Below are 17,529 nucleotides of genomic sequence, written 5' to 3' on the forward strand. Positions count from 1 at the left end.
AGCCTGTATACATTTGAAATAGTCTTTGCAAATAGTTTTTTATTTCAGTGTTTTTGGATGCAATGTGCTTTTTTTAAAGCTCCATGAAACATGAAATATTTCAAAATGATTCTTGCTGTCCCTCGATCTGCAATTTGAAGTTGATTGGCTGAGGGGAAAGAATGGGCGGAGTTGCATAAATGTCAGCCTGTGAGGTAGTACAGCCTCACATGCACGACCCAAGGCACTTTTAATGACTTTTGTCTTGTTTTTGATGTGGTCCATGTAACAAAACAATTCTGAAAATGTACCCGTCACTACAGACAGTCACAATGGTGTGTGTGTGACACCAGATGCCCTGCACAGTACATTGGTTCAGCTCAAAGGCCTTTCTTTATGAGATGAATGAGTAGTCAGTGGAAAGGGTCCATGGTGTGCCAACCACCATGCCATCTGGGTATGATCATGGCTGAGAGGACTTAACCAGTTGTTTAACACAGAGTTTAGCAGATGACCAGGCACAACTCCGATATACAAAGTGTTTTTTCTCAAAGTTGCCCAGATGTCACGTGTCCTACTTATATCAGTACACTCAACCTAATCATTACGAAACGTCTATTAGATCAAATAAACCAAATTTGACAGTCACGCCATTACATTTTATTTTTTTGCCACCTGCTGGAGAAAACCGATTTTGGACCCAGTTATCCCTCTCGTTTAGCCTCTTCCTCTCTGTCTAGCCTCAATCCTTATACCCCCCCCCCCCTTAGCCTTCCCCGTCAGTGGGGGAGAAGTCGAAAATTGAGACACTAGTGGTAGGGAGAGTTAAATTAGGCCTAGTGAATGATTTCTGTCAGTGGGCGTGTTTTTTTTTCACAGGACCTCCTGTGTGTGCAACAACTTCTGCATTATATAATTGGGTGTTATAGTAAAGACCATAGGTCGCTCATGAGTTTCAAGTTTGGGGAAGCTTACAATTTAACCTTCCACTTCTACCTACCTGTGTGTCATTTATGAATATTTTTATATGTGCATTTTTGTGGAAGAGTTTCAATTCAATCATGTTTTTGTTCCTCAAAATCATTGTCACATGGTTAATCATAAAGATCCGAATTTAAATGATGAAGTAAAAATTCTACCAAAATTCTACGAATGCGAGAGCACCAGCCTCAGCCATAATGGACACATGGATAAACCGTACATAATACATAGAAAAATAGTAGAAAATATCCTGATGAAAGAACCTGCATTTTCAATCACAATCTCTCTTTCCACCGGTCTGCCTCTCTGTCTTGACTTGAGCTATCAATGGTGCAGTGTAACATTGTATCAACTAGCCTATTCCTGGCCCCTCAGAGTTTTCTGTGCCAGTGAGCTCGGGACAGACATCTCTTTTTTTTAACGTTTTCACTGGATATATGGGGTCATCAGATCATGATAAACAGACTTCGTTGACTTTTACTATGTGAGGTTAAGAAAAAAACGACTGAGAAGCTCAGCTTATTAGTGATGAGTTAAGACGATCAGAAATCAGACATCCCCAAATGTGCACTTTCCTATGTTGGCGCACAGCAGGCCAGGTAGGCCTACTTCTATGTGTGCTCAGGCACGGTCCTTCAACGTTATCAGGACAGAGAAACCAGTCACACACGTTATCAGGACAGAGAAACCAGTCACACACTCATTGCTCACACGGAGCACTCCAAACAAATGAAAATGAAAAAAAAAATGGACGAAATTCGTAAATGATGGTGTTGAAATAATCCCAAACTCATGAACATGCTCTCAAGCCAGGAGAGATTCCATATCTCTGACATGCATTGATCCATGGTGTGTTGTCGTTTTTGGAACAGTGTGGGTGTGGAATATGTTTTATGTGCCTACCTTTGCTGGAGAGCTAAATTGAGTTTTTATTCAGGTATAAATTACATGAGATGCATACAGACAGAGCTGCCATTATTGATGACTAGCTAGGTGACTCAGGCCTGACTGTTCTTTGAGTGTGGGGGTGGATTAATGGTTTGATTGGTTGCGTGTCTCAGGATAATCCGACATTTGCTCCTGTGTGACTGAATTCATTTTCCCCCAAAGCATTTCAAAAGATGCACTCTCATGGCATTAACAGGCTTTTATCCCGCCTCTGCTTAAATTTAATGGGATCTGAGACCAGTTGCCATTTTCATCATTCCGAAACGTGGTAAAAACATGGTGCAAATACGAATTGGTTTAGGGAGCGGAAGGGGTAAGGTAAAATCACATTTGTGTTATTAGCTTGTAGAGTGGAACTCCTGTAATGCCTCGACAGTTAGGCAGCATATAGAAGACATGAGAAAATGTGGCCGTTTGCTGTCGTCGACATTGTCCTTTCTCACATTACACACAGAGTGGGCCTTCAGGACCACTGGGCTTTTCTCAGGAGCTCGTATTTCTCTGGCGCCCTCTCTCCCTCCCTCCGTCAAGCTTGGAAACACCTGCCCACTCCCACATTCTGCTTGCTCACTTATCTCTGTCACATTTGTGAGCCACCAAGCTTGTACACATTTGTGAGCCACCAAGCTTGTACACGTTGGCTAATTGTTGACCTACTCCGCTGCGGCTTGTCTGGGCCCCTCTTGTCATAGAGACACACACTTTCAACAACAATTTTTTTCCCTTGGCTCATCTTCTTCCTCACTTTCTTTTGTCTAAGGGGAATATTATTAACTCTTCCTCGACTCCACCATGCTGTCTCTCTCTCGTCTTGTTTATGGTGCTGGGAATGAAATCCCCATTGTTCAGATCAATATAAAAGGTAACTTGGGCATCACTGTCTGTCTCTTGCACACTCTCATCCCATTGATGCACCGGGCAACTGTATCCTTCCCGGAGCCTCCAATAATGTCTAGGATACTTCTGCACTACTCCAGAATAACGTTATTTTGCTGTACAGATGGGAGTTTGCTATTGGATCGTTTTGGAGCTCTCAACCTCTGTAGTTAGCCTCTGTCGTCCAATAAAATGCATCAGTCATTTTCAGGGCGTTTTGAATTTCAATGATATTCTCTGAAGCACTCTTAAATTACATTTAAGTAAAATTATGCCTATACACAACAATTTGTGACTAAAATATGCTCAGTCAGGAGAATATATCTGAAATCCACTCTCATTCCTGTACTGTTGATAAACGCACAAACTCATCCGCCTCACTCGTCCAGAGCGCTCTTTGAGAGGGGAAAAAGCTCACTTTTTTGCTGAGCTCAGCTCGTACAAGAAACATCACACCGGGGATGTTTATTGGAGTGGAGTACGGCGCAGGTTGCAATCCCAACGGATTGAGCCACTCTAAAATTCCCAAAATGTATCCTTCCCTCTGTTCGTAATCGTTTTTTTAGCAGCAATTCTCCTCGAGTTGTAACACAGCAGAGATAATTCTGGATATTTTTTCCAATCCCATCACTGTTGTAGTTTTTCCGCTAATGGCTACTTGGCTTTGGAAAATGGGGGCGGTTCTAGTTGTGGGTTTCATGACCGTCGTTATTAGCTTGCCCAGGTTCCTCTGGGCACCATTCCTCTCTGTTCCCTCCTGAGATGGGTACAGCAGATGGCTTCTAACAGCTGCAACAGACAATTCAGAACAACACTCATGACAAACCCCAACCAAACAGCTTGGGCCATCTTTAGATGCCACTTGTGAAGTGTTATGTACAGCATAACTACTGCTCGTCTCAAGTCCTGCATGTGACTGGAGTACAAACTAGTTCCAAAAAGGCTAATGATGAAACAATACCCAGGTATGTGGTCTCACAGGTAGAGCCGTTAAATGGGCATGTGAACTGCGCTGCCACACCCTCATGCATATTCAAAACAAATTAATGGAACACTGCATAATCCAAACTCTAAATTGTTTGTCATATGATTTGTTCTACTGATAGTCTTTTCAATTTCAGTTTAATGGACTTCTATATATTTTTTATTTTCCTCTCCCTCTATCCATCCCTCTCTATCTCAGCGGAGGGTCTTCCTCAGGTCTTCTACTTTGGGCCGTGTGGGAAATACAATGCCATGGTGTTAGAGCTGCTGGGCCCCAGTCTAGAAGACCTCTTTGACCTCTGTGACAGGACCTTCTCTCTCAAGACAGTCTTAATGATGGCTATTCAGCTGGTAAGTCAAGTTTACATCCAAATCACAAAGAAGCTTGTTTTGGTGAATTATGCCCATGTCTGTTCTGATTGTATGTCCCAGTGTGGATGTCCATTCAGTTTTTCGGTGTGCATGGAGTTGTGTGTACACCTTTTTTTTGAGTGCATGCGTTTGACCGTCACACACACTACGCTCCCCAGCTCTCACGGATGGAGTACGTCCACTCCAAGAACCTCATCTACCGAGACGTGAAGCCCGAGAACTTCCTCATCGGGCGGCAGGGGCACAAGCAGGAGCACATCATCCACATCATCGACTTTGGCCTGGCTAAAGAGTACATTGATCCCGAGACCAAAAAACACATTCCGTACAGGGAGCACAAGAGCCTCACAGGGACCGCCCGCTACATGTCTATCAACACCCACTTGGGAAAAGGTAGGGCTACAGTACTTCTCCCCTCTACCAGACAACTTATTAACTTGTCTCAACTTCCCTGTGCGGTACTTACATGGATACAGTATAGGCTACTCTCATACCTGATTGGCTGAACTCTGCAATTTGAAGGGCATTGCCTTTGCAATTTTTTTCTAGTCTGTCCTGTTTACACATGGCCACGGGAAGTAGTTTGGGGATGGGGGTGCTGCAAAAAAATTATCTGCGGGGGATGCGACACAACAATTAACAAATGTGTATTGATGAAATAGCGCAGTGCAGCTGCCTTCGCTTCACCAGTAAACAGGTGAGTAATGCTGGGGGAGCCCGAGGGACCTCACTTTTATTCTGATCTATTCTAAATAAATTATATTTAATCACCACAAAAATTCCATGAAAAAACAATACAATTACAAACCAAATAAATATGTAAGCTACAGCAGCCTAGGTAAATTGTGGTTTCTTCTCCGTCTTCTCTCTGGCAAATAATGAAGAAACGTAGGCTACATGTGTGCACTGATGCAGTTTCACCGGTAAAACATGAATAATTATTATTCATGATTGACAGTGATGATAGCCTATAGGTATGTCTAACTTGGTGTTTGAGGGTATTAAAAATATAAAATTTTCTTGAGACAATATGTGTGAACATAAGCAGACATTGCTATTGGAGGATGCATTTTATGCATATTTTATAACAGGGATCTCCAACCCTGTTCCTGGAGATCTACCATCCTGTAGGTTTTCATTCCAACCCTAATCTAGCGCACCTGATTCTAATAAGTAGCTGGTTTATAAGATGAATGGTGTTAGTTACAACTGGGGTTGGAGTGAAACCCTACAGGACGGTAGCGCTCCAAGAGCGCAGGGTTGGAGAGCCCTGTAATGATAGGCTATTATCTGTCGGTACAAACCTTGATTGAGGAAATGATGACGTCATTTACACCACTGCAAGTCAGATCTGTGGTAGGTCTGTAGCCGATGGTGTCTGTAAACTGCATGTGTGCCCCGCTGGCTTCATCCAGCTGAGCAGAAGCCAAAATGCAACCTTCCTGTGCTCTTGCGAACAGGGTAAATAAAGGACCTTGAATGACAGCACCATGGACAACTCATCCCACCCAGAGACTTGGTGCCGCTACTTTGATCTGCCGCTGACCATGTTTTAGCCTTCTCCATTGACATTGTGTCATAGCCTACACTTGGATTAGCCTACATTATAATTCATTAAACTGTACTGGATTATTTTAACACACCAGCATTGCAATCCAATGCATGTACGATTTATGCAATAAACTGAGATACTGTATATTGCGGCGCTGTAATTTTTGGGGGGCTGCACTACAGAAGGCTATATTGGTCTGCTAATACAGGACTAGTAAAGGCCCAGTGAACTACTACTTTTGTAGATTTTTTTTAACTTCCCGCGGCTATACGCTACCGGTCAAAAGTTTTAGAACACCTACTCATTCAAGGGTTTTTCTTTATTTTTACTATTTTCTACATTGTAGAATAATAGTGAAGACATCAAAACTATGAAATAACACATGGAATCATGTAGTAAGCAAAAAAGTGTTTAACAAATCAAAACATATTTGAGATTCTTCAAATAGCCACCCATTGCCTTGATGACAGCTTTGTAAACTCTTTTTCCAACAGTCTTGAAGGAGTTCCCACATATGCTGAGCACTTGTTGGCTGCTTTTCCTTCACTCTGCGGTCCGACTCATCCCAAACCATCTCAATTTGTGGAGGCCAGGTCATCTGATGCAGCACTCCATCACTCTCCTTCTTGGTCAAATAGCCCTTACACAGCCTGGAGATGTGTTGCGTCATTGTCCTGTTGGAAAAACAAATGATAGTCCCACTAAGCCCTAACCAGATCGCAGCGTATCGCTGCAGAATGCTGTGGTAGCCATGCTGGTTAAGTGTGCCTTGAATTCTAAATAAATCCCTGACAGTGTCACCAGCAAAGCTTGACCCACACCATCACACCACCTCCTCCATGCTTTACTGTGGGAAATGCACATGCATAGATCATCTGTTCACCCACACTGCATCTCACAAAGACATGGCGGTTGGAACCCAAAATTTCCAATTTGGACTCCAGACCAAAGGACAACTTTCCACCGGTCTAATGTCCATTGCTTGTGTTTCTTGGCCCAAGCAAGTCTCTTCTTCTTATTGGTGTCCTTTAGTAGTTGTTTCTTTGCAGCAATTCGACCATGAAGGCCTGATTCACAGTCTCCTCTGAACAGTTGATGTTGAGATGTGTCTGTTACTTGAACTCTGAAGCATTTATTTGAGCTACAATTTCTGAGGCTGGTAACTCTAATGAACTCATCCTCTGCAGCAGAGGTAACTCTGGGTCTTCCTTTCTTGTGGCGGTCCTATTGAGAGACAGTTTCATCATAGCGCTTGATGGTTTTTGCGACTGCACATGAAGAAACTTTCAAAGTTGTTGACATTTTCCGGTTTGGCTGACCTTCATATCTTAAAGTAATGATGGACTGTCGTTTCTCTTTGCTTATTTGAACTGTTCTTGCCATAATATGGACTTGGTCTTTTACCAAATAGGACTATCATCTGTATACCCCCTACCTTGTCACAACACAACTGATTGGCTCAAACACATTAAGAAGGAAATAAATTCCACAAATGAACTTTAAACAAGGCACACCTGTTAATTGAAATGCATTCCAGGTGAATGGTTGAGAGAATGCCAAGAGTGTACAAAGCTGTCATTAAGGCAAAGGGTGGCTACTTTGAAGAATCTCAAATATAAAATATATTATGATTTGTTTAACACTTTTTTGCTTACTACATGATTCCATATGTGTTATTTCATAGTTTTGATGTCTTCACTATTATTCTACAATGTAGAAAATAGTAAAAATAGCGAGAAACCCTTGAAGGAGTAGGTGTTCTAAAACTTTTGACCGGTAGCGTATGTGTACATACATAGCCTTTCATGTCTGTAAGCCACAGGTAATTCAAATTCAGAAAGGTTCTATTTTGTTCCTAATTTGGAGCTCAATGCATTGAAAGTCCTACATAAGCCCCAACCCAAGGATATGGTAGATAGGATAGACGTCGGTCGCAGCTTAAAGCGGATACCCCTCCCTTTTTGTTTCAGAGCAAAGTCGACGGGATGACCTGGAAGCCCTGGGCCACATGTTCATGTATTTCCTACGAGGGAGTCTGCCGTGGCAAGGACTCAAGGTAGGGGAGCTTGGTATGATATCAGCTGGGTTGTTTCCAGTAGGCACAAAATGGATAGAAAAACGGATCGCACCATCTGGATTTGTCCAATTTTTGAAATGCTCAATTTTGTTTTGTGTTGCATGACATTTTACTACGATGTACTCTAATAATAATACCAACCCAGATATTAGGAGAGTGTGATGCACTACTACTAGTGATTCAGAGGGGGGTCAAGGGAATGGTAGCCTAAACGAAGCAGAAGAGCAAAAAAGAGAGAGATTGAAAGACTGCTGAGGAAGTTTAACATTAGTGTGAAGGGAAGGAGATAAGATGGCCAAAGTGTGTTGAACTCAGTGTGCCTTCTACCTACAGGCTGACACCCTGAAGGAGCGATACCAGAAGATTGGCGACACCAAGCGCAACACTCCCATCGAGGTCCTCTGTGAAAGCTTTCCAGGTATTACCAATCTTCCTTCCTGACCTTGACACTAGTGCATGCCTTTGTGAAATGTCTATTGTCCGGTACTGTGTGACTAGATGGAGCTCTTGTTTTGCCTGAACCATGTTGACTGACTGTGTCAACCCCTTGTAGAAGAGATGGCCACGTACCTGCGCTACGTGCGGCGGTTGGACTTCTTCGAGAAGCCCGACTACGAGTATTTGAGGACTCTGTTCACCGAGCTGCTTGAGCGCAAAGGATACACTTTTGACTACACCTACGACTGGGATGGCAGACCGATTGTGAGTAGCTAGCGTTCACGTGCCAAATAGCATAAGTGTAGTCTCAGGTACAATAGTCATACTGAGGCTATTGAAAGAGACTAGAGAAAATGTGCTGATTAGCAGCAGCTTGTTAACTGTTCAGTCCTGTATGTTTTGGTGTTGTAATAACTTTATTTGTGTACCGTTCATAGCTGGAAAGCTGTGAAATCAAAAGTACAATAGACATTTAAAACACAAGTGAAAGCCATACAATACTGTAAAACTAGTTTTTCAAAGAAGACAACATACTTTCCTTGGGCATCTCTCCACTTGAGCCTTTTTGTCTCTCTGTCTCAGTCTCTCGCTGTCTCGCTCTCTGCGTTATATTTACTTTGTTGTGTCTGCTCCAATGGGCTCTCTCGCTCTCTCAGCCTACTCCAGTGGGGTCTGTCAACGTGGACTCGGGTGCGTCTGCCATCACAAGAGAGAGCCACGCTAACAGAGACCGGCCCTCTCAGCAACAACCCCTACGGAACCAGGTAAACACAGTAGTCTCACTTAGCAGTTCACTTCAGCTTTGCCTGTATCTGAAAATGCCAATAATTTCACGAAAATCTACTAAAATCCAATTCATAAATCAACAAATCCTCATAGAAAATAATGAGATTTGTTTTGGAGCCACTTCATGAATGCAATTTCAGTTTGTTTCCTATAATGTCATCAACCCCAATGGTTCTACTCAGTTCCATTTCCACTCCTGTCAGTTGAATTGGACATGGAATCTAATTCCAAAATTGACAGAGATTGAAATGGACAGTTGTCACAAAGTGCTTATACAGAAACCGAGCCTAAAACCCCAGAGAGCAAGCAATGCAGATGTAGAAGCACAGTGGCTAGAAAAACTCCCTAGAAAGGCAGGAACCTAGGAATAAAGAGAGAGGGTTGAGTGAGAGGGTCGAAACAGCAGGTCCGGGAGAAGGTAGCACAAGTGTTGAACAGGTCAGGGGTCCATAGTCGCAGGCAGAACTTCAGAAACTGGATCAGCATCATGACCAAGTGGGATGGGCGGGGGCAGCCAGGAGTCGTCAGGCCAGGTAGTCTTGAGGCATGGTTCTAGGGCTCAGGTCCTCAGAGAGGGAGGGTGTCCTAAGATAACACAAGACACCAGATAAGACAGGGGAATTACACCAGATGGGACAGGTTGACCCTAGCCCCCCGGCACATAGACTATTGCAGTATAGATACTGGCGACTGAGACGGGGGGAGACAACAATGTGGCCCCGTCCAGAGTTTACCCCCGAACAAGGCCAACCAGGCAGGTTGTAACCCCACCTACATTGCCAAAGCACAGCTAAAGGGATATCAAAGACCACTAACTTACTACACTGAGACAAGGCCCACGAAGTTAGCCCACGAAGTTCTCCCCCACCACACGATCCCGAGGACAGGAAGGATTGGAGCAAGCCAGTGACTTAGCCTCCATAATAGGGTCAGAGGCAGAGAATCCCAGTGGAGAGAGGGGAGCCGGCCAGGCAGAGACCGCAAGGGTGGTTTGTAACTCCAGTGCCTTTCCGTTCACCTTCGCAACGCTTGGCCAGACTACACGCAATCATAGGACCTACTGAAGAGATGAGTCTTCAGTAAAGACTTAAAGGTTGAAACCGAGTCTGCATCTCTCACATGGATCAGCAGACCATTCCATAAAAAATGTAGCTGTATATGAGAAAGCCCTGCCTCCAGCTGTTTGCTTAGAAATTCTAGGGACAATAATGACGCCTGCGTCTTGTGACCGTAGCGTACGTGTAGGTATGTACGGTAGGATGAAATCGACAAGATAGGTAGGAGCAAGTCCATGTAATGCTTTGTAGGTTAGCAGTACAATCTCAAAATCAGCCCGAGACTTATCAGGAAGCCACTAGCACTGGAGTAATATGATCAAATGTTTTGGTTCTAGATAGTAGCAGCCGTATTTAGCACAACCCTGCCAGCCACACACGGACAATCGATAAGCATTGCTTGTTTGAACACCATATACACTGCCTCTATATTATTTGGAGTGAAGCCTAAACTTTCAATTTGGCTTTATCCTGAAGCATTTTGGATTTTAGATCAAATGTTTCATATGAGGCAGCAAGCACAATGTCACCTTTTTATTTTACGGTATTTTCATACATTTGTTTTAACTTTTAAAAGGTTGCATTCTCTACTGTCGCCTCAAAACATTTGATCTCAAATCCATAATGCTGGAGTGTAGAGCCAATTTGGCTTCACTGTCCAAATAATATGGAGGGAGTGCGTATGGTGTTCAAACAAGCAATACTGTCCAAGTAAAGGGGAGTTTAAGTCAGGAGGGTAATTGTATAATTGACCTAGAGTGAGCTGCAAAGCTGTTAAAGGTTCATGTCAATGCTATTGAGTTGAATGACTTATGATTATGGTTTTGGGATTGTCTAAATTTGATCTCAACAAGCTTTTATAGTTTACGCTACATTACATCCAACATCATTTAAATTAGTGCAAGTAGTAGACCATATAGTTTGTTCCGACTTGATGCCTCTGCTTATGCTCCACGGAGTTCAAGCCTTGCTTTCAATCATCTTTTGTTTTGGGTTTGTCCTATTTGGCTTGTTTTAGTGAAAATTGTATTTTTCTGCATATTCGCTTTTGGAAAAATACAGAAGCAAAGCAGCTTTCAGGTCAAAATAGGGATCCTAGCATGTAGTCTCAGCTGATATTTAAATGTTGGCACCAAAATACCTTGTCCATATCCGCCTCTGCCTGACTGTTCGACCGGAGAGGCATGGAGAGCCGCAAAATGAATTTCTCCACTGGAAGTCCTCCAACTTTGCTCCCGACAGGCAGGGAAGCTTGTCTCAAATCTGATTGGCTGCAGCTTGAGTGGTGCTACTTGGTTGTCCTATGACTGCGTTGCGCCCAGGAGGCCCAGACTAATCTCTAATCAGTGCTCCACCTGTGCCACCATTGGTGCTACAGTATGTGCCAGACAGAGATAGTGAGATGGAGAGACAGAGGGAGGGTGAGAAGGAATTGATATGGAGGGGGGATTTAGGTGGAAGGAGAAAGCAGAAAGAGATGGAAGGTGAAGAAGGCAGAGTGGACTTGAAAGAGAATGAGAGAGGGAGAAAAGAGGAGAGAAAGGAAACGTCCTTGGTTTTGAGGAGGTCGACCTAGATCACCCCATCAGGTGAGTCATTTTAATGAGCCAGGGCTTCAGCCCCGCGAGACAGGAGATGCCAGCCAGTCTGGCCAGTTGAAAGCTCCCAGACTGCGTAAGTCACCTGCCAAAACTCCTGCAACAACTCTATTAGCAGTTAATCCTTCAATGTCCTGTCACGTACAACCTGTCCTGTCCAACGGAACGGTGATGAAATAATTACAGGGGGACAAAGCAGAGCCTGCCTGGTCCAGACTTCTCAATCAATATAGCCAGGATTCAGGTCAAAGAAACAACGCAAGTCTCTTAGAGAAGACACCAGGGTTATAAAATAAGGAAATAAAAAAAGATGAAGATGTCAAACATGCATACAGGGTTTCTCTTAACTGGCTAAAAACGTTTTGCTTTAAATACACAAATGTATCTAATTTTAAAGCTATTGTTTTTGCCTTTTCACGCTTACCTTTTTGTTCTGACCTGGTTGTTCTCAATTACTTACACGCGTGGCAAAGCCGTGAATACGTCTCACCTTTGCTTTTTTTTGCTTTTTTTTCTGTGCTGCATGGCCTGTCGGCGCCTTCCTCTCTCGCTCACTCTCGGCCCATCCACGTCCCCCTCTGCCCATCCGCCTCCCTAATCAACCAACCAGATGGCTGCATCAGACCGCAGAGGAGCATGGGATGCACAGCCACACCGGCAGACAAATTCCTCCTACCTGAGCAGCTCCCACCTGGCTGCAGACAGGCATGGGGGCTCTGTGCAGGTATACACCAACCAACAACGGAGAGACCCGAATGTTAACTACCTGTACACTGGCTGCCTTTCAAACCAAAAAACCTGCTTCATTCCCTATGTCCTTGATAGCCCTCTAGCCCACAGATCAGAAGGGACATAGACATAGTAGATGAAAGCAATATGGCAGAAACCTCTTATTGAATTGCTAGGTGGGGCCCTCGCCACATTGCTTGCACCACCTGCTCTTTGCGCTTAGGATAAAATGCTGTACTGTATATGTGACGCTGTTATGATGATCAACAGCGGAGGCTGTCCGTGTTGTGTTTCTGTGTTTAGCAGCAAGAGAGGAGAGACAGCCTCATACACAGCAGCAAGCAGACACTGTCTGAGGAGGAGGCAGACAGGGAGAGACAGGTTCACAAGGCCCATCAGACAAACACGTTCAGTCACACTCGAACAAGAACCTTTCCCATTAAGGGAGACCGGTAGTAAAGGGGTAGAGGTAAAGGCTAATAAGACGGGTAAATGGCGCCACACATGGATGTCTGGCAATGGCTAAACTGTATGGAGGGAGATTGGTAACTTCACTTTAGTTGATGTTTCTGTGGTGAGGGCCTACATACTACTGTCATGGGCGTGACCGAGCGGGCAAGATACCATAAGCATTTATTACAAATGATGTCATCGTAACAGCTTATGACAACCCGCTTTACGCTAACTTGACACTTTGTTGTTGTTGAGATAGTTGGCTAGGCCTACTGCAAGCTAGTGTGCATATGTGAGAAACAGTTTTATGTTGTGACAGTGTTAAGTTAGTTGTCACAAAATGCGGCAAGTAGCCTAACGGTTAAGAGCGTTGGGCCAGTAATCCAAAGGTCGCTGGTTCGAATCCCCTAGCCGACTAAGTGAAACATTTGTCTATGTGCCCTTGAGCAAGGCACTTAATGTAATCATGACACTTTGGGCTATATTATGATCTTGTCAGTGTTTGACCTTATGATGGAGATGTCAATGTTGTATTTTTCTGTTTTTAATCCTCCTAGCAGAATAATCCTTATTTTGGCTTGACTGATATGACCTTTTTCCCCTCCGTGTGCCTCAGGTGGTAACCTCCACCAATGGGGACCTGAATACAGACGACCCAATGACGGCCCATTCCAACGCACCTATCACAGCGCAGGCCGAGGTGGAGGTGGTGGAAGAGGCCAAGTATGTATCTGCCACTTCGTCTTCTGTCGTAGCTAGCTCTCTCTGTCTCTCTGTCGAAGCTAGCTCTCTGTCTCTCTGTCGTAGCTAGCTCTCTGTCGTAGCTAGCTCTCTGTCGTAGCTAGCTCTCTCTCTGTCTCATGTTCTCGCCCCCCCCTCTCTCCCTCCCTCCATCTCGCGCTTGGTCATCTGTCTCTTTCAGTAGCACTTTGTTATTATTTGTATTGGAAGACAATTTATAACAGCCAGTGGTCATTGGAGTAATTTCTTTACTATGACTTTTGCTCAATCCATGAGATTGACTGATTGTCCAATCCCAACCAGTTTGAAGCTCAGTCAAAGAGGATTGGATCCAAGAAGTCAAACTGCTTGAGCCAGGATAAAGTCCAAACAAGTTGTCTCTTGTGGATGGGACCAGATGGGGTTTTGATGGGGGATCTTCTGATAAACTGATCATCTGCAACAAATCCAAATTTGGTTCCGTTAGTTTCAATTACAATATGAGGGGGAAAGTTATTAAGATTATCTGCATTATTTTCTTAAAATGTTCTGAAAATATACCAACTAGCTAAAACAAAAACTTTCAAAATAAAAATCCCCATATTTGTTTAGTAAGAATCTGTTCTACCTGTTCAATCATCATTTCAAAATAGTTAAGTACCGTATACCTAACTTCACATTCAATGTCATCTAGTAGATTTACAGATGATATCCCTATTCTGATTATTCCCTATGATTGTCCTTTCCTCCATTGCCCCGACACAGTTTTGTCTCTTACCTGTGTGTATATTTGCATGCAGTTCTACATTTCAGAAGGACTATCTTGAGTTGTTGTCCCTCTCTTTCTCTCTCTGTACAGTATTAATATGTCTTTTCTCCTCACACTCTCTGTAGCTGCGTGAAAATGCTCAACCTGTGGTGAGTCTCCGCTCCCATGCACATCAGCCATTCAAAAGGGAGTGGACCAGACTAGCACCAGACAACATATCCAGCACTGTGTTGGTTTCTTGGCTTCACCCCTTCCATTAAACAAATAACTATGTTACTTTCATATTGGGTTTTAGGCCTCACATGATGTGGTTTAATATCCTTATCACACTACTGAGTGGAGCTGAAGGATGATTATGTAGCTCAAATGTAAAGCTTTTGAGAGTTTGTTGAGTGAACTGGAAAGACTAATGCCTGGGCCACACAAAGATTTTGTTTTCTGTCAAGAACGGATTTGCGAATTGCGTTGTTACAGGGCACGCAAAGAACTAGAACGTTGGTTCTACAGTTATTAACCTGCGTCCTTGAACAATCTAATTGCAGAACATGACAGAATTTTTGGGGGGCCAGCTGGGTAGCATACAGAGTCTGGGTGTATTCCCTCCCCATTGAATGTTTGCTTTCTTCTTCACCGACACACTCATTCTTATACCTGTTAAATGTTCAATGTCCATTCTTTATTACCTCTAACCCATACGTGTCACTGTTGGGTTTGTTTACAAGCTGACATTTTGAATATTTTAAGTTGTGAGTTGAGTGCAACATGAGTCTTAGGGGATAATAGTGAGAGATACACACTGAGTATACCAAACATTAAGAACACCTGTTCTTTCCATGACCGACTGACCAGGTGAATCCAGGTGAAAGCTATGGTAGTCACTTGTTAAATCCACTTCAATCAGTGTAGATGATTGGGAGGAGACATGTTAAAGAATGAATTGTAAGCCTTGAGACAATTGATACATGGATTGTGTATGTGTGCCATTCAGAGGGTGAATGGGCAAGACAAAATATTTACAGTAAGTGCCTTTGAACGGAGTATGGTAGAAGGTGCCAGGCGCACTGGCTTTTGTCAAGAACTACAACGCTGCTGGGTTTTTCATGCTCAACAGTTTCCCGTGTGTATCAAGAATGGTCCACCACCCAAAGGACATCCAGCCAACATGACACAACTGTGGGAAACATTAGTGTCAACATGGGCCAGCATCACTGTGGAACGCTTTCGACACCTTGTAGTCCATGCCCTGACGGTGCCCTGGGCACATCCTCAATTCCTTAGGTGTTCCTACTGTTTGGTATACTCAGTGTAGATTGCCAAGTAACTGTCCTTCCTTTTCTCTCTCTTCTCATTCCTTTCTCCTCAGGTGCTGTTGCTTCTTCAAGCGAAAACGGAAGAAGAACACTCCACGGCAGAAATGAGCTCCTGCTACTCTGTCCGATGTCACTGAGCGGGTTTGGTTTGAAGGAAACTAATTAAGGGACATTTCCAGTTGTAGTTGGGAGAGAGACTTTTTATTACGAGAGATATGCGATTCTTAATGACCCGGACCTACTGAATGACCTTCGCCATAGAGACCTTTCTTTGATAATTTGACCACTGACCCTCCCTCTGGATACCGGAGAACATCTCTTAATCTTCTTTTGCTCAAGTGGAGATCAAAGTCAAATATCCCTCCCTCTCTTTGAGGGAGTGAGGAGACAAGTCTTGCAGTCTGTAGACGCCATATTTTTTCTGTCTCACGTCTCTCTCTCGCGCTCTCTCTCTCCCCATTCGCCAAACCCTCTCACATCCCCAGTAAAAGCAGGTATTAAGCTGTCCCTAATTGTTTGCTTTTTGTTCATGCATATTTATGTCTGTACATATGTGTGGATGTATGAATGTGTCCTAATGGTTCATTGATTCATATGGCACCCAGCCCCTCCCACTTAGCCCTGTTTGACTGTCTTGGAAGTGTAGGAGATATTAGGGCAATTCCACATCAGGACAGCCTGAAAATATTTTGGGAGTATCAAATTGTTCTTGCAATTCTCACATAGAAAGTTCATTGGAAGAAACAATGTTTGACATGCTTGTTACATTTGTATCACTTTCTTTTTTTATCATAATGAAAGTGGTTTTCTGGTACTTTGGAAGATACAGTATGACTCATTTTATATATAGAAGTTGACATTATAGGTCATTAACCAATCACATCCCTCCTTTAGAATTGCACATTTAGCAAATCACCAGCAGAGGGAGTTCCCTTTTGAATCCATTTTCCCATTCACTGTGTTGGTGGTGCTTATGAAATGTATCATAACTTAAACATTTGCGGAGAGCCTACTCTGGAAATGTGATGTACTTGTAGAGTATATTGTTTCAAACAATGTCCTAAAATTAGCTAAATCTAAAATGTGTATTTCAGAATGTAGACATACTCCATATGTTAGAGCACACTATGGAGTATAATGACACCAAGATGTTGTCTGTGTCATGTATGGTGCATGGATCATAAGATCTTACAGGAGGCATGTATAGGTCTAAAAAGGGCCTAAATTGCTACTTGCATCATGATTATCTGAAGGGGGAAAAAGCATGTCAAACATCCTTCCTTCCAATGAAGTTTCTATATGAGAATTTCCATAACAATCCGAGTTACCCAAAATATTTTTGGGCTGTCCTGGCATAGAATCGCCCATTTATAAATAATACTACAAAGTCCTAAAGTAACCTTTTGCTTCAAGCCTAGACACCGCTTCATGTCCCCTCATAGATCTGCAAAGATGTGACCGGTGTAAGCAATATGTTAATAGTTCCACTTTTGCTTCTGGTTGGCTAGGTGAAGTGTCCACCACATTGCTCAACACACATCCAGTTCTTTCACATCTATAAGGGTTTATTTGGGATTGGGCATAAGTAGTCAAAGCAGAATGAAAAGGTAGAAAAGGAGGGAACAGTGAAAGACAAGCACGTTCCTAATGCATCCCTGCCAGGAAAAAAAAACCTGCTTGTACTATTCACCTCACAAGTCAGTTACTACATTTGCCTGGTGCCTCCATATTTGTATTAAAAACTACTAAAAGTGCTAATTAGAAGGATAAGCAAGAAAAATGTAAGACAGCAGTTGGTGAGTGACCAAAGGGATGTGTGTGGACAGAGGACCAATTATGTTACCAGATTGGGATTTATTTCTGAAAATGATTTGAATTCTAGATCCCTGTGTTTGATGCACT

At 43.2% G+C, this 17,529-nt stretch overlaps 1 protein-coding gene across 4 annotated transcripts in view; it reads left to right on the forward strand.

Annotated features, from left to right (window-relative positions):
* LOC120054039 (casein kinase I-like) overlaps nt 1-16,134 on the forward strand; it is a 55,162-nt gene extending 39,028 nt beyond the window's left edge. The window contains exons 6-15 of one of the 4 annotated variants that reach the window (XM_039001400.1): nt 3,968-4,119; nt 4,299-4,533; nt 7,663-7,748; nt 8,103-8,187; nt 8,323-8,471; nt 8,864-8,971; nt 12,257-12,370; nt 13,445-13,551; nt 14,443-14,466; nt 15,681-16,134. In XM_039001400.1, coding sequence (XP_038857328.1) covers nt 3,968-4,119; nt 4,299-4,533; nt 7,663-7,748; nt 8,103-8,187; nt 8,323-8,471; nt 8,864-8,971; nt 12,257-12,370; nt 13,445-13,551; nt 14,443-14,466; nt 15,681-15,735 — 1,115 coding nt within the window. In that variant the 3' untranslated portion in view covers nt 15,736-16,134. The remainder of the gene's footprint in view (nt 1-3,967; nt 4,120-4,298; nt 4,534-7,662; nt 7,749-8,102; nt 8,188-8,322; nt 8,472-8,863; nt 8,972-12,256; nt 12,371-13,444; nt 13,552-14,442; nt 14,467-15,680) is intronic. The other 3 variants (XM_039001402.1, XM_039001403.1, XM_039001404.1) reach the window with 3 other exon arrangements.
* Nucleotides 16,135-17,529: the final 1,395 nt, after the last annotated feature.

This window comes from Salvelinus namaycush, chromosome 9 (genome assembly GCF_016432855.1).
Source record: "Salvelinus namaycush isolate Seneca chromosome 9, SaNama_1.0, whole genome shotgun sequence".
Taxonomy (NCBI): Eukaryota; Metazoa; Chordata; class Actinopteri; order Salmoniformes; family Salmonidae; genus Salvelinus; species Salvelinus namaycush.